Genomic DNA, 26,122 nt, shown 5'->3' on the forward strand with positions numbered 1-26,122 from the left:
TAAAGCTCAATAACTGTTGGAGCATAATAAAAGTTGAATTCATTCTTATTTGGAAAGAAAAAAGACGGGAGCTTTCAGCATAAATCCTAAAACCCTTTTCCATTTCCCTCTCCTTATTACTCTGCGCTCATTGCTTGGGAGAGAAATCGCTTCCCCTGAATGTTGGGCTTGGTAGAGGAAAGAATAATTCAGGGATTGCCAAAGAATGCAACACAGCCTTCAAGGTCTTTCAGGAACAGAGCTCCGGTAGACACTTAAAGACAAACTCACACTCTTAAAAGTGGTGGAAATTCAAAAGCCAACCATTAAAAGCAGCAACACCAACCCGATTTTCAATAAGTGAAAGGAAAATTGTGACACTTGCAGCTGATGTATAGTTAACCAGAGTCTGTGATAATGAGAGAAACAGATTATATTTTCTACACTGAAATAACTAAGCTGGGGAGGCGGGACCAGGGCTGGAAAACTGACTCAGCACAAAACTGTGTTGAGGTCTGTGGGGCCGTGCCAGAGACGAGAATCCAGTCATGCAAGATATTAGCTCTTCTACCAGAGGGGCTGCACATACGTAAAGGAAGTCACGCTATGCAGGAGAAAATACGGTTGTGACTTCATTTCTGAATGTTATCTCAAATCTGCTGTTAATTAATGTGAATCTCCAGAGTTCAACAGAGATTTCTACAAAATAAAATACAAAACATCTGCAGTGGGTAGCTGGAGTATACATCAAACTGTGACACTGGGATGGGCACTGATTGAGATCAATTAAACAAAACTGGCAGAAGCATGCCCCCGTGTTCATATCTTGTGAATACTCATGTGAATGCAGGTGTACACATGCACAGGTGATGCGATGCCAGTGGTTTCATATTATTCAACTGGCAGAAATGTGTTGGAAAAGTGCCAAGATACATAGCAACGCAAAAAGGGGGAGAAGAAGAGCACTACAAAATCGCAAACATGGATGTAAGCAACGTGGGTTTCTTATTTATTTATTTCCATCTGCTACAGCGTGACTGGTATTGTTTTTCCCCTTGTGGGTCTATGTGTGTCTGTCATCATAGCCAAATGTGGTCCCGAGGACATCTATTGTAGTGGGAACAAACCCCCAGGTTTTGTCAATGCAACAGTCAAAACCAACCAAGATGCAAGTATGTTCTTGAGATCAAAGTGAAGGTCGGGTTTAAAGATGGGTGTGGTCCAGGCCATAAATACTGAGCGTTCATGAAATGATGTAATGACTACCGAGGTCTCATGAGTTGGACTGTCAATATGCTAACAGGAGTCATGGCTGGTGTGATGCCATTGCAAGATGGCCTCTAGTCTATTTATTTATTCTAAACTGGCTTTTGTTTTACAAGGAAGAAAATAAATTCAGTCCATGCACAAAATGTGTTTTGGTGAGAAGCACTGAACACAAACATGACTTTTGTTTGTTTTGTTTACAGAAATCCACAGGGTACCTCTGAGGTACTCATTGGTCAACAGTGCAAGACTGTGTGTACATCTTTAAGCTTTGAAATGAATGTAAACACAAACACAAGATTTGGGAAAAGGTGAGAAAAATCACAGCAGCATTGGAAGATTTAGGCTGAACAATTTGTGAGTTAATGGATCATGTAGTTTTTATACCTTCTCTATATCGGAAACGGAAGACAAGGAGACCCCTTCAAGCACCTCTGGAGCTGTGAATGCTCTTAAGTCCTGCTGGGTGACATACTCATCTGTGAATGAGATGTTGCCAGAGGGCATGAGCAGGAGGGACCAGGGAGAGATGATGAAGCCCATGGCTGCAGGGTCTGGAGAGGGGAAACAGATAATTCAACCACTGGAGATACGAACAGGAACAAAAACAAGAAAACATTTGGGCTAGACCCCTCCTGTAAAGGGAAATCTTAATGTTTCAGCATACCAGAGGACATTTTGGACAATACAATGCTTTCAACTTTGTGGCAACAGTTTGGGGAAGGCCCTTTTCTATTCCAACATGACTGTGCCCCAGTGCACAAAGCAAAGCTCTATAAAGACATGGTTGGGTGAGTTTGGTGTGGAAGAACTTGACTGGCCCACACAGAGCCCTGACCTCAACCCCATCCTTTGGGACACCTTTGGGATGAACTGGAACAGAAATTGTTTCCCAGGCCTTTTGTTTTATTGCATGAATGGGCAAAAACCTCCAACAGAAACACTTTCCCAGAAGAGTGGAAGCTGTTACATCTGAAAAGCTGTCTTTGCATTTAGTCCCTTTTGGTGAAATGGTAAGATGTCCCAATACTTTTGTCTATATAGCATATGAAGTGCTGTGTGCTCAAGCTTGATACTTGCATAAAATTTTGTCTGAGCGTGTACAGTATGAATGCAGCAACTGCAGACACATCCAACCACAGTGAATGTTTCTCGCTGAGGCTTCAGCGTTTATGGAAACTAAAGATGATTGAAGCAAACAAAAACACATGTTGCTTTCTTAGCCTGCAAGGAAATAACTGTTGAGGCAGAGAAGCAGAAAGGAATGGCTACACAGCGTAATTCTCTTTTTCCTACAAAGCCACAGCCAGCGCTATGGTCAGAGAACGTTTTAAAAATACAGGAAAGGAATGTTTGAGCAGTGCTGCAAAATTCTTTTCTTCGACCAATACTCTAAGAGGAGCAGAGAAGAACAGAGGAACTGGACTTGAGGCACCAAATATCTGCTTTCAAAAGCTGGAATTTACTAAGCAAATATAAGTTTCCTGTTTGAAACTCAGGTGACCATTTGGAGATCTTATTCAGAAGCAGACTGGGTTACAAGGTGTGTAAATTAGCAATAACATAGCTGAGCAGAAGTGCAGGATGTGTGCGCAAACTGTTCAATCTAGCTGATAGCAAAAAAAAAAAATCCAAAATACAGACTTGGGCATGCATAATTTGACTCAAAACTCACTTCAATAGTACAGCAAATAGTACGACTGTAAGCTCTTTATCCTTTAAACAGTGTAGTCATGTCGGTCTGAAAGGCTGCTGTCTTAGAGGCAGGGAATAATTCAGAGACATTATACCAAAAAGGCCATCCTCTAAAAAAAGTATGCTTCCAAACAGCACAGAGCACCACGTTCATTTCCAGAGCAGACGTGCCATTACAGCGACAGACTGGCGGAAGTAAATGGCTTAGGCAGAGTACCAAACACAGGAGCCAGTAGAAACACAAAGAACAGCAGTCAATTTTGGAAATGCTACTTTCTGTTTGATCCTAAATATTTTATAGACAAAACCACGAGGAGGACTTCCTCTATCAAATCAGAAATATTCACACATTGCTCGTTCAAACAAATTGTTCAAACAGACTGTACAAACAGAGTAACTAACCACTCACTACTGAATACACACAGGGGAAGAAAAACTGTGCTGGTGGTTTTGTGTATATTAACAATGTATGAAAAGTCATATAAAGGTTAATTGTACATAGGTCCCCTTCATGCATTAGGAAATATCCTGACATTTACATTCACTGCACCACAGACACACAGAAACAAAATACATATAAAATATGAATTTACTGAAACATTTCATATGCTTCAGCAAAACCAAGTCATTGACATTTTCTTATTTTTATGCTTTTTAAGCATTAACCAGAACTCCACGCACATTTTTGTAGCTGAGCGGGACATAACAAATCATCTAACAAATTAAAGTGGCTGCCGTTATTAAGCTGAATACTTCTTTACACAGTTCACTGACTGTATAATAGCTGGTTCCAACATCTGCTCTTCAAATTTTAACTTCACTCAGCAGTCTCAAACTGCACACATGAGAGGCCACAACTGGCTCAATACAGCAACACAACTATGTGAAAAAGAAGAATGTGTTAACAACCAAAGTCACAGCAGCACTATACCAAGCAGAGATGAAAATAAGATCATCCAGAATGTGTTTGCCTTTTGCCGTTATGTTCAAACCTTTATCTCAGTAGCCTTGATGACTGAAATACAAAAGCATTTGTGCTCAGTCGTCTTGTTTTAATTGTGACCCTCAGCATACAAGTCATATTTTTAAGGCCACAATGATGGAATTGATAAAGCTCGCCAGGATTGTATGGAATGGAACAGTCAGCGAAACTGGAAGTTGAGGTCAAACCAGTTTAGGCAGAAATGTACATACTTGACATCGCTACTTCACGTGTTCAAGGTTGACAAGAAAAAGTTCAGATGAAACAGCTGTGGCCAATTTCATCAGGTGCATTGGAGTTTAATACGATACTACACACAAACTTCTTAGGACAACTCAGAGGGCACCGTGGTGCCTGCTGACTCACGTCCTGTCCAGTGTCTCCAGTGTTAAAACCTCCATTAGTCACCTGAACTTTACTTAAGTTACAAAGGCAATCTGGAATTTGTCAGCCTTATCTCTCAAGGACAATCACAGACACTTACAGGCACATATGACTCACAAAAAAGGATTAAAACAAGGGAAACAAATCCACACAGTCAATAATTGTACTAATGACCCAGAACAAGCACACAACAAACTGACAACAAGAGAAGGAGACAGTGAGCGATCCCAAAAATTTGTCAATACAAAATGGCTCGTGTAACCTGAACACCAGAAGATTTTCATCCGGCCCCTTGATTTAAAAAAAATAAAAATAAAAAGATGTGGTGTGGACAGATTGAGAGAGCAGGCTGTTCAAAAATAGGACAGGAATGACATAAAAGCATGCAAGACAAAGAAATGTGAACTGTGTTTCGTGTGTATGTACATCTCTGCACACTTGATTCCATATGTACATACCTTTGTGAAAGAGTTCTTGGAGGCTCTCAGCACTCTGGCTGAGCACGGCCCAGACCTCCTCCTCCTGGAGCGGACCTCCTCGAACCTCCAAGGCTTCTGCCAGAGACACGTGCATCTTCCCTGTGCGAGCAGAGAAAGAGGACAACCGATTTACACCAGAAAGCGACCATACAGAAATAAGTCTTAACCATAATTTCCTGCTGCGTAAGAAGCCGATGGCACAAAGTCAAATCAGGCCAGAAATACACAGATAATCTGCACATCACATCTCCTCAGTTAGCAATATATACACCTTCTTAATTCAGTTTCCCAGGCAAGCCCTGAATTTCGTTGACTGTGTCGGTTAAAAAAAAAATAAAAGTATAACGCAAGTCTAATCTTGTCAGAATCCACACCCTTCTTGTCCTGATTGGCTTGAGAGTCGGTGAAAAAAATAATTAGCCCATATTGCCATATCACAATAGCCCTCATGGATTTCACACTGGTCCTGATCAACATTTTTTCGCTCTCTCAAGCCCTCGGGCAAACTCCCACATCTTCTGAATGTAAGCCGTCTCATCACCCTCTGCAACCGAGGAGGCAGTGCGAGCACATGGTGCGTGCATGCACACACAAACACACACACAGCTTTACTTGAGTTACAAGCAACAAAGTAGTAGCTTCTTAGTTGGAGCCTCAACCAGGACACTAATCTAGAAAAACAAAACACCTTTTTTGGTTTGGTCTCAAAGCTGCTTGCTTCTCTACAAATAAGCAGTAACATACACTTCTGTTTCCTGATTACATATGATAAAACTATAACTGGGTCAAGCTCAATAGTTTATACTATTTTGTGGACGCCAATATCACACAACAGCACATCTACGACTTACTTACATAACTTTGGTTTAAGACTGCACATTTCCCACAATGAGCTTTACCTGGGGGGAAAAACAGTGAATTCACTTATGTGACCCTGAGGCCAGTTGTCTTACAGGATTTGATCTGCATATGTTTTAAAGTAAAGCCACAAAGACATCTGTCTTTCTTTTTTTAATATTACAGTGTTCTTTCACAGCTGTAACTGTGTAAATTTGTGGGCTTAAAATGCCATGGGCCAGCCGAAAGTCAACCGTACGGGACCCTGAGTGAGAGAAATGACACATGTCAAGCTCATCCCTCTCCCTCTCTAACCATTTCTCTGTAAACCCACAGCTCCTGTGCTGCGCTGACAATGAGGTCTAATCCTCTCAATCCATGACACGATACGATGCAAATACGAGCAAAACAGGAAGCTCCAGTTTCGACAGACTATTTCTGACTGAGCAGCAACTATTAACGCCTGCAGTACACATACCCTTTCGTACAACACATGTGGTACTACTGTAGAAGTGCATGCGTGGGAACATGGTGATTGCAAAAGAGCGCTGACTTAATTAGTACAGAGAAAAATATGGGAGTAAGGAAAGCTACAGCTTTGCATGACACACTAAATATTAAAAATGGTTAAAAAATAGTAAGAAATCATCATTTAACAGCACTGCCATACTTATCCTTTGTTTGCTTTGATTACACTTAGTACTGGAAAAATCAGAATTTCACAATGGCGAGATAAGAAAGACTTCTCTAACCAAAGTAGGTGTGCTAAATTTTCTATTTCACAATAGTCTGTGAAGCAGATTTACGTTTTAAGATTATGGCCACTTCATCAAGATTTTATTTGTCACATGCTCACAGAATGTGCTCAGTGAAATGAAAGTATGTGAAACAAAGAATAACACGGGAAAAATAAAAATTAGAAATATAGAATATCGTACAAGTGTAATTTTTTCCCCCAGAATATAAAATTGTAAAATATACAACTGTCACAGTGGTAAAGCAAACTAATTTTGCACATGCTCAAGTGCATGGGAAAAGATTCACAGAGGACAATGTGCTAGACAAGACTGAGGATATAATGACACATGCTGCTGTCAGAGGTAACTGAACCAAAATAGTCAGGGGGAAAAGAGCAAAAAAAGCCACACAAATAAAAAACAAGCACAGTCTTTGCCACAAGTCCTTCTGAACAGTATCATCACTTCACTTAAGAAGAATGTTGACGTGCTTTAACCACGTCACAACGACAGACCTGAGTTCTCTAAATAGGACAACCAAAGTTAAGATTGATAGTAGTGAGAGCTGGTATCGTAGTGATTTAAAGTAATCTGTCTTCTATACGCTATAATCTGCCTAAAGACAAAAAAGATCACTCACTGTGGTTTCACTGCCCAGCCAGACAAATCTCAAATCTAGAAAACCACCGTTGAAAATAATGGTGGGAATCTATTGTTAGTTTTAACCTTTTTATTCCTCCTTGACTGAAAACAAATTCACATTTTCAGCGTTGACTTTATCTTCTGCTGTTTTGAACTTTTGCAGGCTATTTATCATTTTTTTGTGACAAACTTGAGCAAACCCACATTAAACACAGCACAGAGTAAACTTGGATTTACCAGATGACAACTTTCCCAATGAATTTTTTATAAAATCAAAAACACAAAGCAGATGAAAACACACACAAACAGGAAGGCATAATTCCTACGCGATATCAACCAAACATCTCAAGTCTGGGATGGGTACCAAAATACATGACAACACACTCGGTCGTCATTCATTTTTGGTAGAACCACCGTCCTCAAAAACCCTTCAGATAACTCTTCAAAACATTTTTTACAAACTTTTTTTCAAAGTAAAGTGAAACCACAAAGCACGCCAGAACTGCAGACCTCACATCTGTGCCATAGAGACTGGCAGGTGTACAAATCTGGCAAAGAGAGACAAAAGAGCTTCACAGCACAGATGGCCGAACCTAATGTGTCAGACCACATTTGGATGTGTTTTCTGATGCTGCTGTATTGCAGTTTTGCTAACGGCAATACATCTGTGGGTTACTCGTGGATTTGGGCCTTTGGACTCAAGAGACTATGGTTTTGATTAACTTTTACATTTATTCATAAAGGTTCAAACTTCATAACTGATCTCAGCAACAGTCACCACACCACAACTGAAGTGCTTGCTGAATGATCAGGCTGTGTGTGTTGAAACTCTCCTCCCCAACTCATTTCAGCATTAGAATCTGTGAAATTGTGCCATACAATTTCTTTAATCTGTAGAAACTGACAATCCTGTCATGCACTGACAGGACAGGTGAGAAATTAAGAAAAAGGACAGACAGACGAACATAACCATCTATAGAGCCATGTTGGTAGCTCAACATTTTAAAAAGAAGCAGCACACCATGGCACGCTTTGGCATTAGGAGCTAAATTTGAGTGTATCACTTAACCATAAACTCTTATATAGCATAAACTGGGTCAGCAGTCTCATTAGTGGCTGAAATTAAAGTAACACTTGAAACGACGCCTTTTCTATGAATCCCAGTATGTGAAAGAGAGTTAATGAGAAGCATGTCACAGGCCTAAATGTTTATGCAGGAATGCAGGTTAACCATTCTAGTCAATGGGAGGCGTGAAGTCTGAGGCGAAGTGGGTTACTACCCATCTTGCTCATTACCCATGAGAATGGAGAGAGCGGGTGCTGTGAAGACTGATTGTTTTGCGGCCCTTGTTATTTCAACAGAGACCTACAGTGGAATGTTTTTTATCCGCACTGAGGCTGCTGCTGCGCAGGCCAGCTCCTCTCACATTGGGCTATGGTCCTGCTCATTATTGAGGGGCTTAGGAGGCAGCGGCCCAAAACAGCGAGAGCAGACAGCCTTCACTACTTAAACGCCTCATTCTCTTTTTCTTTTTCAAACAGTGGGGATGTTTGTTCCCAGGTATTCCCACACTGTGGCTAGAAAGAAAAATCTAAACAAAGCTTCGTCTGCTGCCACTGCTATGTGTTTGAAAGTCTTGGCCACAGTCACAAGGACTTTAAAGAAAATAATCCTGGAAACGTGATAGTGCTCTTTACTCTGCACTTTAGGTGAAGCCTTTCCTCCACCTCCCACCTTCCTGTCAGGGGCACAGCTACAACCCATGAAATGGATTTGAAAACAATCCCTTGAAAAAAAAAATGCACATCAGTTGAGTAACTCATACCAAGAAGGTAATAAATAATCTTAGTTTATGCAATGTTTTTCCATTGCACATCCCTCTTTATTTGCCAGAAACAAAAAGATAATAAAAATATGTACATCACTCATATCAATTATTTCCAACGGCGTAACTCGTAGCATAAGATATGAGAAGGAATTTGTTCATATCCTCCAAACATCAGAACTGTGGCCTCAGCTGACAAAAGCATTGGAAGAAAAGCCGGTGAGAAGAGGTTCTCTGTGCCAACATTGAGGTGAAAATCTTCCTGAAGTCATTCATGCCAGGAAAATTCAACAACAAACTCTAAGTGAACTTCTGTTCCCAGAATCATACAGTTGCGTGCGCATGCTCACAGTTCAAATTCAAAACACACACGGGGTCTAGGAAGGCCTGGATCAGAACAACATGACATGACTGATGATGTAAGGACTAATGTTTTCAAAATGTATACCGCAAACCAAAACCATATATTCTAATAAGCTGATTAAAGGCAAACTTAAGCTGTTTAAATGAAGAACACCCTCCTTCAGATAGATAGATACTTTATTGATCCCGAGGGAAATTCAATAATAATTTAATTCTCATGAATATATCATACTTGATATATTTTTTCATTACTGCAAAACTGTGAGAGGAGCAGAGAGACAGTATTTCCAGTTGAGTCTTTCGAAATGTGTCTTGTGAATAAAACAGAGGCGGGAATACAACAGAAACGGTGACTCACCTAAATAAAAAGGGAAAAGCCCGGTGGCTGGTTTTCACTAATCACAACTCACTTCTAATTTATCCAGTTAGGCAATAGGTTTTCCCAGATTGTCTCCCAGTGAGTTTAGCACAGGGCTGTTGATGGACACAACACTGGCTTGGTAACGTCCAGTAATGGACTGGTTTCTCTAACCAGTAAGCCACACTGGATGTTGGTGTTTTGTTTTTCAGCTCAGCCAGGGTCAGGAGCAGTCAGAAAGACAGCCATGACTATTCCATGATCATTATCAGCCCAGCTCTGGACCAACATCCCTCATTTCTCATTTTGGTCTCCACCTCATCCGCTCCATTTCTGCTAATCACAGGGTTTCTGTGAGTACTGTGACATGCACAGCATGGTTTTGCAAAACCTCACACAACCCCCACCTCCTCCCCTTTTCCCAACTCACACACAAACCCAACCCACTGACTATTTTCCCCAGTTTTTTCCCTATGATGATGATGATGCTCACATCATCTCCATCCTATGTTTATCTCGCCCAGTCACAGAGCCTCCCCACCTTTCTCCTCAGTCCTGAATGACACATCCAAAACCCCCATGATGACCTCTGACTTTGTGTTAACTTTACTACTTTTCTGTGCTAATGAAGGGGGAGGGGGTACAAACTGAGCTTCATACACCCCCTTATAAAACCTTCAGCCTGTGCTGACACAGGAGAAAATGATTGAGATGTTGAACATTTTCCAAAATAGCGCCGGTTAATAAAATTGAAAACAGTTAGCTAGCTCGACACTCTGTTATTATTTATAAATCGATGCCTCCTCCCTCCCAAACTTAAAATACAGTTAAGTGGTGTGAGATACGATGCCCCCATGGTCAGACATCAGTAGGAGCAGGTTTTGCTGTCACATTAGCACAACAGACAGCAATACTTTCACGGCAAGAGACAACAAATATCAACAGCCTGTTTACTAGCAAAAGAGAAGCTAGCTTACAACCATTTTTAGATAAAAGAAGCATCGGCGTCTGAGCCTCGCCACAACAGGCTCAGTTTTCAGTTTTCCCGGGGACAGTTGCTGCTAAAAATAGCAACTAACGCCACTAAGTTTTTTTCATCATCACAAACAGCTCTTAAATTGCTTGAAACTCACCACGCCAGAAGAGCTACACAATCACTTGAGAGGGGAAAACTGTTCGTACTCCGGCGAGGCTATGAGTGCGCACACAAACGGGACCAGAGGCCATCCCATCCACAAAGCAACATCTCAAGTTGACTGTGCGGCGAGGCAGGCAACAGGTTTAACTTTCCACAGCGCATTCAGCTATTCAAAAAAAAAAGAAGAAGAAGAAGAAGAAAAGAAAAACAAAACAACAGATCTCTTCTTCGAAAACAGCTTCAGAAGTCGTGTTTGATGGCTTCCACACAGCATTGAGCTCCCCTCCAGCGTAGCCAAGTCACCATTACTGCTGAGGAGCGGTGTAACCCCTCCTTTAGCCCCAGCTAAGCGTGGGCAGACTGGGAGTAACCAGACACCTTACTGTGGCTGCCCATTGGCTCTCTCTGCCGGGGGACTGTCATTTAACCGTCTCTATAGTGATACGCGCAACTGGAAGTAAAGTGTACAGTGAGTTTGAGGCCGACTTAGGGTCGTTTTAATGCTTTATATGCAGCTCTCCTGCGTCTGTATTGGCAACGGACTCAAAAACGTATCGCTTAAATGCGCCAAAATCCGCTTCAACAGGGACCTGAGGTGTAGATGTGGGTGTAAATCATACCAAATATTTTACTCAGAAACCATTTCACTCTGAGATCATGCACAAGCGGGAGACAACATGTATTTACGCAATTTAATATTATTCAAAAGTTGAAAATCAGATTTAGTTGTGGCTTGAGTATCACGTCTGATGATGTCTCCTCCCACCTGGGATCATGTGAAGTAGCTGACATTTTGTAAACTCTATTTATTAACAAAAAAAAAAAATCAAGCTTAGCCTATATGTCTGCATTTCCCACAACATCAGAGTTGCTTGGGAGTCATCGAAGAAGTCAGGAAGCAATTCACAGCTGAGTACTTCCTTCCTATATTACACTTAAGCTGCTCTTTTATGTTCCGTTTTCTGCCATCTAGTGGCTATTAGTAATCATTACATGCCGGATTATATGAATGACTGCGACGAGAGGGTTATATGAGGGCCCCTCATAGGGTTATCTCTGCCTGTCACTGCAAGAATGCATGATTATTATCACCAAGAGACAAGACTGCATTACTTGATTAACATCATTCTTTCTTTTAGATTGAGATAGTTGATATTCTTTTTCGTTTAGCATGTTAGAAGCTGATGCCATAGCACACAATGTCAGCCCCACACTGTTGCATGCTTTCTCCACACAGAAGTCATATGGCTCTGATGTCACCTCTTGTTACTGTGTGTGTGTGTGTGTGTGTGTGTACATGCTTTTGCATAAGCATACAACATTTAGGATGTAAAATGGTAATGTGATATGGGGGTTATATTTCTGAATTAACAAATAAAAAATGAAAGGTGCTGTGTTCAAAGTCTCTTAATCTCGTTTATAATTTTGCTAATACTTTATTACAGAATTTTGATGTTTAAAGTAGGATTATGTCCAATTATTCCACTAAATGGTCATGTGGTACACATTTAAGGTCCAGACATAGTGACTCTGTGCGACTGTTACTTATGACTTTCATCTAATCATCTTTCACTGAGGCCTATGTTGTTTTACAATCACAAAATAGAACGTTCTTTAATATCACTGCTGAGTTAAGGCTTTGTTAAAGTTCAATGTTCAATTGGATTGTTGCTTTAGCATTAAGCAAAATCTAGCTACAAAGTCATGTGATGGATACCATTTTTGCTTCTTAACTTCATCTGGTATTCATTAACTCCTTGTCCAAACACTTGCAACTGGTCTCCACTCATGAACCAACACTCTTCTGACGCATTGAATTATCCTGTCTGATGCTGAATATGCATTATATCATGAGAGATAAGGAATAGTTCCATGGATGGGTGGCTTCAAGAAAGACTTAATGGTTAGTAGGATAGGAGTTTTATTTCCATATCTCCTCCTCATTTCCAGGTTATGACATTTCCACAGAAAGGAGGAGAAGAGGAAGTGGAGTCACTGGGTAATTTCAGGTCTTTTCCTTGGAACACTTGGTCAGCCTATTTTTTTTTCCACTTCTGGCAAGATTGGAGCTGCTGCTAGAGGGATCTGATAGCACTGTGTCCCCTTTTAGTCAAACCTTTTAGTCTTCATACATTACCTGAGGCAAAGAGACCACATCAGGAAACTGGTGGGGTTAACAGGGAATGGGTAAGTAATGTATCATAAAGTGTAGTGATGGGTTCTGAAATGGAGATTTTTTTTTCCTACCATCTATTTCTGTCAGTACTGTCCTTAATACCTCCTCATCAGTGCTGGTCTGAGCCCCAAGGGTGATTTGCACTGAAGCCTTGAAAGAGAGGCTATGCCTGTTCTGACAGTCTCGGAAATGTGGGGCACCTGGTAGACCGAAGGCATGTGGTTTGCTGACTGGTGAGTTTGGCCCATGGCTCCAGCTGGAGAACATTAAAAACTTTCCTGGAGCGCTTTTCCACCACCTTTGAAATTTGTTACTCAGTCTGCATAGAGTTAAAATAAAAATGTACCAAGTCTGGCAGTTAAGTATCAGAGATCCATCTGAAGTTAAGTAATACTTAAGGCTAATGTTTGTAGCTATGGTGTTCATGCGTGTAAAGTTTTCTCAGATTGTGCCCCACTTTATGCATCCAAATCAGTCTGTCTTACATATAAAAAGCTGACTTCTGATTCTGTGCTTGAAACATCCTCTTGCTCTGATGATAGCTGAATTTAACACAGAGGTATCTTAGGTAAGATGACTTAACTGGTCACTGTATTTGTTGTTGGTAGAGGTGGCAAGAAACTTTATACAAATACTGCTGGGTGGAATAACTAATGGGATATTGATGTATAATGTATTCTTTTTTTTATCACAGGAGGAGACTGTTGAAAACATCCAGTAACGGTAAAAAAAAGACCTAAATGGAGCGAGAAAGGCAGGTCTCATTTTGGAGTATAGATGCATCTTGATCCAAATTTAAAATCATGGCTGGGTCACTCTCATGTCTGTTATGTTTGAACTTAAGTCTGTTGGTTACAGTTGGCTGTGAGACAGTGGAGGCACAGGGTCCACTGGCTAAATGGCAATGCACCAGCTGCAGGCACAACTGGCTTTTAAAGGGAAATGACACTCCTGATTGGTTAAAATTACTTAAGAGTCAAAATGCAGCCCCTGCTTTGTGCATTAAATTTGTGCTCAGATTATGTGCCCCGAACAAGCAAAAGGGGGGCTGGACACACCCTGAATGCACTTGCACCATGTGCAATATATCGTTTAAATTCCTCTCTGTAGGTTATGCATTAGATTTGCTTGTAATTAAATATGCTATATATTATCTGCAAATTTGTTTTGCCTTATTTCACTTTTAAATCCACAAATAGAGCAATTGTTTTTCGGCAAGCAACTGTTCACCGTTGGCTGAATTTGTTGGCCGGTGAGAGGAGGTGCATGTGGGCAGCTAAGTGAGACAAACCCAGCCGGCTCCATATTCTCATTGAGCCTCATGGTCGCCCTGGCGGGACGGTACCGGATGGGATCAGAGAGAGAGAGAGAGAGATGATCCCACACGCCCCTCCCATCCAGAGAGACAGCCTCCCGGTGATCTCTCTCTCTCTCTCTCTCTCTCTCTGCTCGGGCTTTGACGTCAGACGTGCTCCTGTTCCGTTGCCATGGCAACATATTTTCCTATACCCCTTTCCTCTTCCCTCCCTCTCTCTCTGCTCTGGTAGGTCCACAATGGTACAGCCAGCATCTTGCAGCACAATGGTTGCAAGGTGGTGAGCTGGTAGAGCGAGAGAGAGAGCGAGCGAGCGAGAGAGAGAGAGTGATTCAGCATCAGCAAGCCTCGGTTCAGTCCACCTCTGCCTTTTTCCTTTCCTCATCGCCTCATTTTTTGGGGGTCTTCCCCCCACCCCCCAACCACCACCACTACAACCACCTTCGCCATCTTTATGAACGAGTAAATCAAGCCTTCAACTATGGTCACCGCAATGTTTTCCGTCGGGATGTTTTGAAAAGGACTGTCACTGGACTGGGATCGTCATCAGCTGGCACGGAATGGTAAGGCCGGGTGGGTTTGTTTAATGTGGATGCGATGCTTGGACCTCAGCTGCCTGGAGGGTGGAGTGATGAATATTGATTGGAAGGGAAGGTTAATGAAGTCCACTAGCGATGCCTCAGTGGGAAAGGGACAGCGACCAAATAATAAATGAAACAAAAAAAACACCTTGATAGATTCACCGCCTGCAAAGCCGTTGTTTTGTAACAACAAGCAGCACCGTGCGGGGATTTCATTATGGCGTTAGTCTTGACCTGACGAAATGTTATGCATCCGCTCTCCATCTCCATCCGTACAAACAGCCTGAAAGAGACTCAAATATCACAGCTTAAATATTAGTTTGTGGCTAAAAGGACACCGAGAACAACATCACAAAGGCCCAGCGGACTGCTATCCAGCCCGTTCTCTTTGTTATTTAACATTCTGCCTTTAAAATCTATCTCTTTAATCGTAGATTTATTCCTGTTCACATAATTACTAATTACTAATCCTCAGGGCGAATTACCACACTCGACTGTCGTCAAGCACACAATGTTTGATCAGAAGTGCAGGAGTGATGCAAATGGCTGATGGGTGAATGATGCTCAGCAAAACACAAGGCATACATGGGCTACATACTGTACAGGCCTACATGCAGAGTTTAACCATCCTCCCCCTCAGAAGTCAGCTGCGCACCTTGTGCATTATGCAGACCATCACTTCTTCACCAGGAATATGGGACCGGCCTCAGAAGTGCTTGAAAAGAAGATAGCCAATGTTCCCAGACTGATTTATTGATTATTGTGTGTTTGTTTGTTTTTTTTCTTAATGATGATTTTGATACTGCAGCTCTGAGTGTTTGTGGAGGCTTTGCCATTAACACCAAACTCAAAGTAATCATAATGCAAAGAGGATGGGATGTTGTTCACCCAATGTGAGCGACAGTCTGTGCAGGACACACTGGATTAAAAGAGATGAAGCTACAGAGAAAGGCAATTTATCTAAATCTGATTTGTTTTGGGCATTCTTCTGTACAATGATTACTGGAAATGCACTTCATTTGAGTGGAAACCTACCTTTCCTGTTATGGTGACCACAGCAACTGGTTTTGTCATGTTTGTGTTTTCGAATTTCACATTCTTCCACAGACGCGTTTGGTGCATGCCCACAGACTAATTACTGGTGCTGTGCCGTGCAGGAGAGTCGGCAAAGGTTTAAAGGTATCACAACAAACTCTAAATGCTCATGACAGAAAGGAGAGAGGTTTTAGCGCTGTGACCTTGGGTGCTGAATTATTCAGGAGCAGGCTTCCATGCTTGTGAAAAGTGCTGCAGGGAACACGCTTAACAATTAAACAAAGCTTTTTATGGGTGTTCCTGCAGTGGCTGAAGTAGACGTGTCTCTCTTTCAGTAGACAAATAGGTTACTTCTCTCATCCGCCTCATCATCGTCAGCTTGTGGCGAGTCGTGTCTTGAATAGCTCCTCAGTGTTTCTGCTGAATTGCTAGCTCCAGTTTAGAAAAGTGTCTGTTTTATTTGGTAGGCTGTAGTCGCTGCAGGTCTACACAAAATGATACCCACTGGTATTGATTTTAGGCAGCTTGTTATTCCAATGGAAAATCATCACTGGAAACAGCCAACAGCAGGATAGTTATCTTGCAGTAGACGATGCTTGCAGTTTAATGCCATTTTGTTTTGCAGACTTGGGAGCATCGGTTTACTAATCCTTAGTTATGTAACAAAATAAAGTAATGTATTGAGATGAGATAATGGTGGGATTTCAGGCACAATTAATCAGCCAAGTGAGGAATGATTATTTTTATTATTTTAATTGCTCTGCAGATCATTTTCCTGATTCTGATAGTCATGAAATTGTGAAAAAGATTCCATTTATATATCTTCTAATGTCTTGTTTTGTCCAAACAAGAATCCAAAACCCAGATACATTGAGTTTACGATTATGTAAAACACAGAAAAGCTACAAATCTGCACAATTAAGAGGCTGATACTGTATGTAATTATATGATGAGTTGCTTTAAAAATGACATTAACTATCAACAGTTGTTCCATTTCAAATAATGAAAACAGAAAATGTGGACTTGATGAGAAATGATGGGAATTGGAGGTATTGGAAACTGAAGTAAATTAACTGGGGCAAAGTGGATAAACACATCAGAAAGGATTGCTCTACGACGTATTCTGACACCTATCTGCCTTTAAGATACCAACAAGATAACCCAGAATCTTCATTTAAGCTTAAGAATTAGGAGAATTAGAAACATCCATAACAGCACGAACTATCATGCAAACACAATTTCTCCAATGTTTTCAGACAAAAGACAAAGGCGAAGCCTTAAATACCAGTCCAGTAGCTGGTATGAAGGCCGATAGAGGCTGAATATGAAACAGTCAGGACTTTGTCCAAAACAATTCTTGCTGACCATCAATGACTTAAATGTCCTCGTCAGTCTTTTGTTGGCCATTCTGCTGTGATTTATGTGGAAGGTCAAAGTCTTCATTGCTGTAGTCTGTCATCGCCCAATGACCCTGGCTGAGAATTGTACCTGGTTGTGTATGGCTGTGGCCTTAATAATGCATCCCTGCATGAAGCTCAAATATGAACTCATGTCCATTAAATTCAACAGTTGTGTCCTGGTGTACTTGTTAAGAAAGAGGTCGTATGAGAGAAATAAATGTTATGTCAGGGACAGGTCACCTAGCATCACGTTTCTGAAGGTGTGCGGATAGTTTCAGCATTGTACAGTTAAAACTAATACAAAAGTGATTTTGTATTGCTTGCATATGACCAACTGATGTGTTTGCATGAGCAGGAATAAGTTTATCATGTTTAAATACAATGTCTGACCATATTTATATCTGAAATGAAAACTGGGAGTGGGAAACTCTCTATAGCCTTGTCCTCTTTCTGAATTATATGTATTTATTTGTTACAAATAAAATTAAATTCTTGCTGCATGAAAGTTGATTCCCCCAGGCCGCACTATTGCTTACCCCTACAAACAGAGAAATATGCCTGCAGAGTGAGATGCATGCAGTTACATAATTGGATTTGATCTGACAAATATGCAGCTTTTATTTGCTTTTTGCAGATAGCTGAGTGCAAGACTTTAAGCTGTGTTAGATTCAGCCCCAATCTCCTCGCAGCGCATCCGTAAAGCGAATTGAGTCGCTAAGGGCCGGACATTGTAGCAACTCGGAGGTCATGAACTCCGGACTAAATGCAATGCTGGAAACCTGCCTTATATCAACCTGTTTTCTTTGAATGTGCTCTCATTGAAAAAGGCTGTTATTTACTGCTGCTAAAGCTAAAGTCACGGCAGCAGATATTAAAGAATGCAATTTGATCCCATTTAATGCATCAAGCATAAGGTGTGGTACAATCTGTTGAGAGAGAAGGCATATTTCTGCAGTACTGGTCTATTTTATAAAATGTCATCTGCTGTAACCATGGCATCAGAATAGCTCTGTGATCGTGTCAAATGAAATATTTTTTTGTTCTGTGTTATACAATAGATGGATATCCAGGAGGGTTTTTTTTTTACAGAACCCAGAGTGTTTTAGAGTCCTCCAGCACTGGGCCTCCTCTTCTGCTGAGTGTGTTTCAGGTCCTGTTAGACAAGCTGTAAATCAGATGAATGTGCTCTTGCACCTGCCAAAGCAGTACATGTTGCTACCATGCTTATCAAAAAACTGCATCGTGAGCAGTTTTTCAGCTAGCATATTTGTTGTTTACTTAAAGTGAATCAAGGGATGTGAGTGAGAAGACGGTTGAGCGCAGAGACAAATAGGATAAGTGTATTTTAGCTGCAAAGAAACAGATCTATAGATGTCAGCCAACATTCAGATTCTCACAGCCTGTAGATGAACACGCGAGTCAGTGCTGCCTTGTTTTGCTGGCTGGATCTGCAGTTTGAAGTGTTCCCTTCCCCTCCCCTGAGCCCTAAGCAGGAGGCTGTGCTGCGTTTGGCTTCGGCTGCACAGTGAAGGCAAGGCAAGGCTGCATACTGCAGGAGAGGCTGAGGCTGCTGAACCAAGCACTCACAATGGAGCTCCGAGGGAGGGGGAGGGGAGACGGTTGCAGCGAGGCTGGGAGCAGGAATGGTGGGTGAGAGGGAGGGACAAAAGAGAGGCAGGAAAGGGAGAATGCAGGATCTCATCAGTGCTGAGGATGGAGCAGACGTAGACGTAGATGTACGTGGAGAATGTTGCGGTGCACATTAACAAAATGAGCACGAGCCTGAAAGCAAGACTGTGGGAAGAAGAGTGGAGAGAGGAGACGACGCAAGAATGGATACAACAGGAACCACTGGACAGACACATTGTTCTTTTTATCAGTAACCCGTTTGTGCTGTTGACATCAATCAACCCATTTAATGTGGACATAAAACATTGTCAGAAAAAATAACACAGAATCACAACACACATCTTATATTCAGAGTCAGAAAGAGTCTGTAAAATGCAACTTGAATGCAGAGTGGATGGTAGTGGGTCTTAATTGCTACTTAAAGATGCTACTCAAAGTATTGTACATTTCAAACACCTGCCGCTGTCACACATAAAGTAAAATGTTATGATTTAATGTTCATTTTGGTTTTCGTTCAGTCAAAAGACATTTTCAGTGCATATTGATATGACATGTCCACTGGTTGGCTATGGGCACTTCAAATGCCCATACAATTTCTGTACCAAAGCTGAATAACATAGTTGATATTTGTCTGTGATGTTATGGTGTTCCTGCTGATCACAGTCACAGAACCAACCAGCATACCTGGCATAGTAAAATATTTATATGGCTGGTTTGCATATTATTGTAGAGTCCATCTGATGCTCCCGTTGTTGCCACGCTGTAGTTGATCTAACTAAGCTGCATTATATGAAAACAGAGATGGCAGACAAGGATTCTCCTAATGGTGTGTAATATATGGGAGGAAAAGTGTGATTATTCATGGAAGGGAGACGAGGGTTCATTGTTCTTGTGTACTTTTAACTTCTTTTGCTGTCAGATGGAGGCGTACTCTGTGTTGTGTCAGATTGAGGTATCACTCCAGTAAGTGATATGTCTTACTGGAGTGAACTACACCGGCCCCTGAGTCTGGCACACCTAAATTGAATTCAGCAGCTGTTAACGTTATTAGCTGCCCCTGCATTTGATTAGTCAAAATGTCCAGTGTCATAATACAAGCATGTTCACCTTTGTCAGATGATTTTCTTTATGTATTGAATCGGGTGAACCTGCTCAAGTCAGCCTCACAGGCTGAGATATAAGGAATTTCTGACTGTGAAGATATTCCTCACTTGGCATAGACGTGTCAGCAAACCAACAATATGTTTGTAAGGCCACCATTGCTGGTGGTTACATCTAAATAAAATCCAATTATAACACTAGTAGAATAAGTTCTGTGAGTTTTATATTAGCCTGACATGGTTTGTTTGTATCCGGTTTACAAACACGTAACAAAAGTAGCTAATTTAAATGATTTATCTGACAGAGATGTTTGGGAAAATAGAGCTTTAGGTCATAACAGTTTAATTACCTTTGATAACACAATTTCTTTTTATTGTAGTGACTCTGAATCCCACACCCTGCAGTTGTCCACTCAGGGGCCCTTGGCTGTGCGGGGCTGCATAATGAACTAGCAGGTAAAACAGAAAACCAAAAGTATCCTACAGGAGATCATGTCAGGACCCAAGTCTGCATTGTGATCACTGGTTTGCCTCAAGTGTTGTTGTGCACACAAGGGCGGATGTAACAGAATGCCCAGGAATAGAGAGGACTGGCTACAACTGCAGAGCACACACACACACACATACACGTACGTGCTTGCATGCATGCACACACACAAGCACAACTTAGCATCAGCAAAGCCAGCACTGGAGATTGATGGTCTGCTGTATCAGTAATGCATTAGCCCATTCAAGACAATTAAAACCTTCTCTGTGTCTTGTCTGTCTTTCATTTTCGGGTGTCTTGATTATTTTTTCTTAATAACAGTTGTCTCATCAGTGTAACAGACTGAGCCTTTGGTACTATAAGTGTGTGTGATGAGTGAGCCTATTTCCAGAGCTACATTTGTGTGTACTTGTATGCAGGACATGATACTTCACATCTTTTCATGTGATCTCTCATTTGTGAGAGGCCCATCACCAGTTTGAAAAAGTCATTGAGTGTAGTACACTATGTTTGGATGCCTACTTGAATAGAGAATCAGTGCAGAATGAGTTTGTCATTACTGGTGTGTATTCTTTAAAATTTTCTGAGTATTTTAGAAGCATTAGCTTGTTTTTGTTAGAAATAGAAATTCAAAATACCCTATCAGACATACTGTTAGTGCCAGGAGAAGGATATGCCAGTGCTACTAATTGGTAATCCTACACAATCTATACTGCAAAGCGTCCAGGCCTCCTGTACATCCTGCAGAACCCCTGTTACTTTCTAAACTCTGATGCAACACGAAGCAACACTACTGAGGGAGCTTCAGGAGCAAAATACAAGGAGTGGAAAGCTTTAAAAATTGTGGTTGATGCTCATAATGTAAAAAAGGCGATCTGATGCTGGTATCTGCCCCTGATACTTTTTCAGTGGGGCTGGATGTCAAAACTCCATACTGTTTGAGTACAACGAAACTGTGTCTGTGGAAACCAGGTTTAAAAGGCACAGAGAGATAATTTGGCTCAAAGAATATTGTTATATGTTTCCAACCAGGCACTATAGTTGGACTGCGATTGGAACCAAACAATTTAGCACTGTCAAGACCTGTGTAATCAGGAAATATCAATGTTTAGGGACTTTGAACCTCACATGGAGAAATATTGCATGGTAGTTTTGTCAGCCCCAGCTTTCATTAAATATGAATTAAGTTGATCAACAGTTTTACTCTGAAGCTGTCTTCAGAGCATACACCACGCTCCTGCTCTTGAGAGGCATGAAATTTGTTTTTGCTCATTGCTCACCTGCCATTGGTCTGCACTAATGAGACATATTGCAGCAGGAATGATGTACGGACATTTTAAGGAATGATGCTGAATGTAGTCTGAGCTGATTTCAACCATGACCACTATCAGCAGAATCTGGTCAGAGGGTTGAACAAACAAGCTCAGGATCTGCTGCGTTTCACTGGCTGTCAGCTTCAAGGAGGAAACAAATGGCTGTGGCGCGATTTGATTTGTTCTTTTCACAGCATCTTCATGATTAGCTGATAATTGCGCAGATCAGTTAGTGACAGCCAGCCACGTCCTAGCTCATCATTGCTAAGCTGTGTAAATGACAGCACCGAGATAAAGTGTTTATCGCGTTTATCTCGCCGTACAGTTTTATGGTTCTGCTCCATAAATCATGATTGTGTTTTTCTTTCCTCTTTGTTAGGGTTTTTCTCTTTTCTACTATTTTATATGTCATTGTACTGTAAATGAGTACAGGATCCTTTCTGGTGAAACCATATATTCACCTTATATTTGTCCTGATGTTGGCGAAAGGTCTATGCTAATCTGTTGATCGTGATATCAAAATGTACTCCATCAGAAATCAGCCATTTATTGCACAACTCAGTTACGATTTTGCAACATTAACGCCAATTTCTGCTTTTATTTTGTTGTGTTACTCTGACATAATATGATTATTTTGTGAAATTAAAAGAAAACTACTTTATAAACCACACATTTTCCTATTGTCAGTGCATGAATATGGCACTAGCTAGCAAGCTATGTAATATCTTCAGAAGATGTCCAGGTGGCGTTTGAATTATTACAGTGTGTACTGTCAGAATATAAACACTTTGGCCGTGTGAGAGGTTTAATATCTTTTGCACACAGATGGCTAAAGATTAAAGCAGCACAGATGTAGCTAGCTAGGTGGCGGAGGCTTATTCAGTGGTGACCTGTCAGATTAATAGCAAATATTGAGCTGGTTATAATGGTGGGAGCGATGTTAGTTGGTGTCAAACTGTGATGTGAAATTAATATAGCAGTTTAAGGGATTGCAGCTGCATAAAAATAACACCTAAAATCCGTACATAAATGTGTGCATTATTACTCAGTCTTAATTTATTATGTTTTTATGTTGCTGTAGGTTTTTGTATTTCACTCTTCTTCCCTATGTTTTCAGTCAGTGAATTATTGTTCTGGTTCCTCCAATAATTCATGCATTATATAGTGAATCAGTCCATGAATGCTCCACATTTCATGTCATTGCTATGGCATATGGCCCAAACAATGCAGCACGGTCAGTGAATGCTAAAATGCTGAGGAATGTCAACTATCACTTTGTACTGGGATCTAAAGCAAAAGGTCAACCAAAGTAGGCCAAATCTGAAATCGTACACCTTTACGACCCACATCTTCTTTTATTTTAACAGTGCCCCACTCCTTTAGGATTTAGCAGAGACAACAGAGCATTGACTGTGACATTATCGGAGGACTGGTGAAGCAAAGTGATGCGTATGTGTCCAAGATTTACCTCCAGAGAGCAAATTGCAAAGCCACATTATTTCAACTGCTATTCTAGATTTTGTCAAAGATGAGGAAGCAAAAAACCATTTGAGGACATTTGCTGCAAAAACCCTTTTTCTTTTTCTTTCACAGCCAACATTAACACCATGTATCAATTTATTCAGAAGAAGTGATCATTAGCATACTGGGAGCTTCATTACCTGGAAAACCCTTGAAGCCAAAGTCATTGTGTGTGATAGCTGCATCCTGCTTAATGTGGAAGCCATTGTTCCAAGCTTTCTATCCTCTTTATTCCTCCCTTGCCATGTTTTTTGGACTGGTCTTCCAACAAGAAAGCTCCAGCAAATATGCAAATCTACATTTTAAACCAAATTAACCCATTAACTGCGACTTCACAGTAAAAGCCTCCAAATGTGGCCAGAAATGATTCCACTCAATTTATGCAAATTCAGTCTCTGATGGCCGAAGCTCTTTGTTTGGTTTGCTTCGTGTATGAAAGCAGTGTTAAAAATAACCACATGAAACGACTGCATGCACTCCCCAGGGTCTGAATAAACTCATGACTGATAGGTCTCTTAAAGGTGAAGAGGTTAATGAATTTAGTGTCAAAGTGATAAAATGTGAATGCGAATAACTGCATACAATGTCAAAGAGGAGGAGAAATGTTAATTATTTTGGTTGTTGACTGCACAATTTCTATTATTCAAATGGACTTTCACAACTCAAAAAAGATGTGTATGAGTAGGAGAAATATTGGGATTCAGCTTGCCAGGAAGTCATCAGCAAATATTGTTTTCCACTCCTCAAGAGCCATTCAGTTCATGTTTCAATCCAAGTCACACCAGCATCTTGAAACACCAAGACGTTAGTCATTGTAGTCATGCTATACTGTGACAAATCAATGTACTGGTCAACTCTTGTATATAGAAGAGTGGGTAGTGGTGACTTGTTGTTTATCTCACCTTTATTGAGACTGATGGGGACAGAGTAGAGAGAACACAGAATTGAATTTCTTCTGGGGCGAATTCATTCCCACACCAGCAGAGGTATTAATACAAGGGACCAAACAGCTACTCCATCATGTGCAGATGTTGTTTTGATGGTGTTTATCATTCTTTATATGTGAAAAATTGCAGCTCACATACCTTAAGTTCCTGTTACTGGTGTCCACACTCATTCTGTGTTTCCGGCCCTCCTCTGTGTGTCTCTTTCAGGTATTTATGAGCAGACATTTCTTATATAACTGCAGCCAACCAATCCTGGATGTGAAGATAGCCTTTTGTCAGGTGTGTGTTCCTTACAGGTAAAAAAGGTACAGTATTAATTCACTACCATTTCCCTTTCATTGCTTTATATATGTTGTTGTATTTCTGTGTGTAGAAATAGATAACAGTTTGAGCTGGCAAGCATTAACATTTACTTAAGAAAGATAAAGATGAAAATTAAACATAATCCTGTTACATTTTTAATGTGAAATGCAAAATGGTTTCCACTAGCGGCTTGGAGCTCCAGTGTAAATATGGAAAAGTGAATAGTTTCTAGCTGGTGTTGGCAATCAATTTCATGCAAAGATTAAAAAAAAAACTAATTCAAGTAACCCTGATTTTCCATTAAGTTCAATACCTCAACTGTTTGTCTGACGAAAGCAGTGATGTGGCTTCCTAAATGAAGCTTCATTGCCCATCCCTTCTTGAGTTGTAACAGTGTAAATGACAAACTCCTGTGGGGATGTCATAAACTGCACAGTGTATATCACAAATGCTTATGTGCGTTTGGATTGCTACAGGCATCTCCACTGTAGCTCAAATTATCAGGATGCTGTACATGGCATGTCTGCATTACACATGCATGTGTAGCTTGATGTTTAGTAGCCACTATTGGTACCGCTGGCTGTACAGTAAAGGCTGCAGCTCAGTGCATTGAAGTAATTACATCATAGCTTTGGATGACTTTGGATTTAAATGTATTACATCACAAATATTAATTTTTCATGGTGTTTGTGGGAAGTGTTGTGCCCTTGTGCCCTTCAGTAAAACACAGCTTTGTTTATTTGGTTGGTGAGCTGTGTTGTAATTACCCTGTGTGTAATTAACTGAGATTTTTGTCGTGGCACCATTTGTTCGACTGCTCTACCCAAGTAATTCTGTTTTCTGATTATTGTGTGCATGATCATAAAAGAATAATGTCTTTGGTCTTGTTATTACAGTAAAGACAATAGCAAGGGCACTGTTTTCTGCATGGACATATTTTAAGTGTCTACTCAGCTGTACTGTATGTCCTGTCCTGCCTTTCCAGTTTTACCAATTAGATCCTCACATACACTTTTTTGTTGTTTGGCAAAGCAGCAATAAACTCTTAAATTGGACCAGAGGTCGATAATATAGCAGCAGCTAAATACATATAGAGTGTTGACTGGTTAAGTGATTTATTGATGACACTCAATGGCATAAAATGTACAATGTGAATTTCAGTGGTACCTTTGACTGTTATTCAATGAACTGATTATTTGTATCTAGTTTTTTTTTTTATAATTGCTAGAAAAGTAAAAACATCAATCATCTTCCTTAGCGCTAACTGTGCTTTTTTATTGTTGTTGTTGTTGTTGTGTTTACTTCATGCAGGGTTTTGGAAAACAAGTGGATGTGTCATATATTGCCAAACATTACAACATGAGCAAAAGCAAAGTGGACAACCAGTTCTACAGCGTGGAAGTGGGAGACTCCACCTTCACAGTTTTAAAACGTTACCAGAATTTAAAGCCCATTGGCTCTGGAGCTCAGGGAATTGTCTGGTAAGTAACAATGCTTTTCTTTTATGTCCTGTTTTACATCACAGCATATAATTTTGTGTGTGCAATTATCTAATTTGGCTGTTTATGGTTTTTCTAATTGTCTTTTAGTATATTGCTATGGGGCTGCATTAACAGTCGAGACTCTCTG

The 26,122-nt window shown here is 40.7% G+C and overlaps 2 protein-coding genes across 9 annotated transcripts in view; one reads left to right on the plus strand and one right to left on the minus strand.

Moving 5' to 3' along the window:
* The window catches only part of ptpn13 (protein tyrosine phosphatase non-receptor type 13), a 42,026-nt gene extending 30,955 nt beyond the window's left edge, over window positions 1-11,071 (minus strand). For 2 of the 3 annotated variants that reach the window (XM_046376144.1, XM_046376143.1), the window contains exons 1-3: window positions 10,682-11,070; window positions 4,765-4,884; window positions 1,633-1,799 (exon numbers count right to left, since the gene is read on the minus strand). In XM_046376144.1, coding sequence (XP_046232100.1) covers window positions 1,633-1,799; window positions 4,765-4,879 — 282 coding nt within the window. In that variant the 5' untranslated portion in view covers window positions 4,880-4,884; window positions 10,682-11,070. Of the gene's footprint in view, window positions 1-1,632; window positions 1,800-4,764; window positions 4,885-10,681 lie in introns of all 3 variants that reach the window. The other variant, XM_046376142.1, reaches the window with a different exon arrangement.
* Window positions 11,072-14,348: 3,277 nt separating this feature from the next.
* mapk10 (mitogen-activated protein kinase 10) overlaps window positions 14,349-26,122 on the plus strand; it is a 29,219-nt gene continuing 17,445 nt past the window's right edge. For 2 of the 6 annotated variants that reach the window (XM_046374376.1, XM_046374377.1), the window contains exons 1-3: window positions 14,351-14,740; window positions 24,398-24,469; window positions 25,805-25,974. In XM_046374376.1, coding sequence (XP_046230332.1) covers window positions 14,738-14,740; window positions 24,398-24,469; window positions 25,805-25,974 — 245 coding nt within the window. In that variant the 5' untranslated portion in view covers window positions 14,351-14,737. Of the gene's footprint in view, window positions 14,741-24,397; window positions 24,496-25,804; window positions 25,975-26,122 lie in introns of all 6 variants that reach the window. The other 4 variants (XM_046374378.1, XM_046374373.1, XM_046374375.1 and 1 more) reach the window with 4 other exon arrangements.

The sequence above is a fragment of the Scatophagus argus genome, chromosome 20 (genome assembly GCF_020382885.2).
Source record: "Scatophagus argus isolate fScaArg1 chromosome 20, fScaArg1.pri, whole genome shotgun sequence".
Classification (NCBI taxonomy): Eukaryota; Metazoa; Chordata; class Actinopteri; family Scatophagidae; genus Scatophagus; species Scatophagus argus.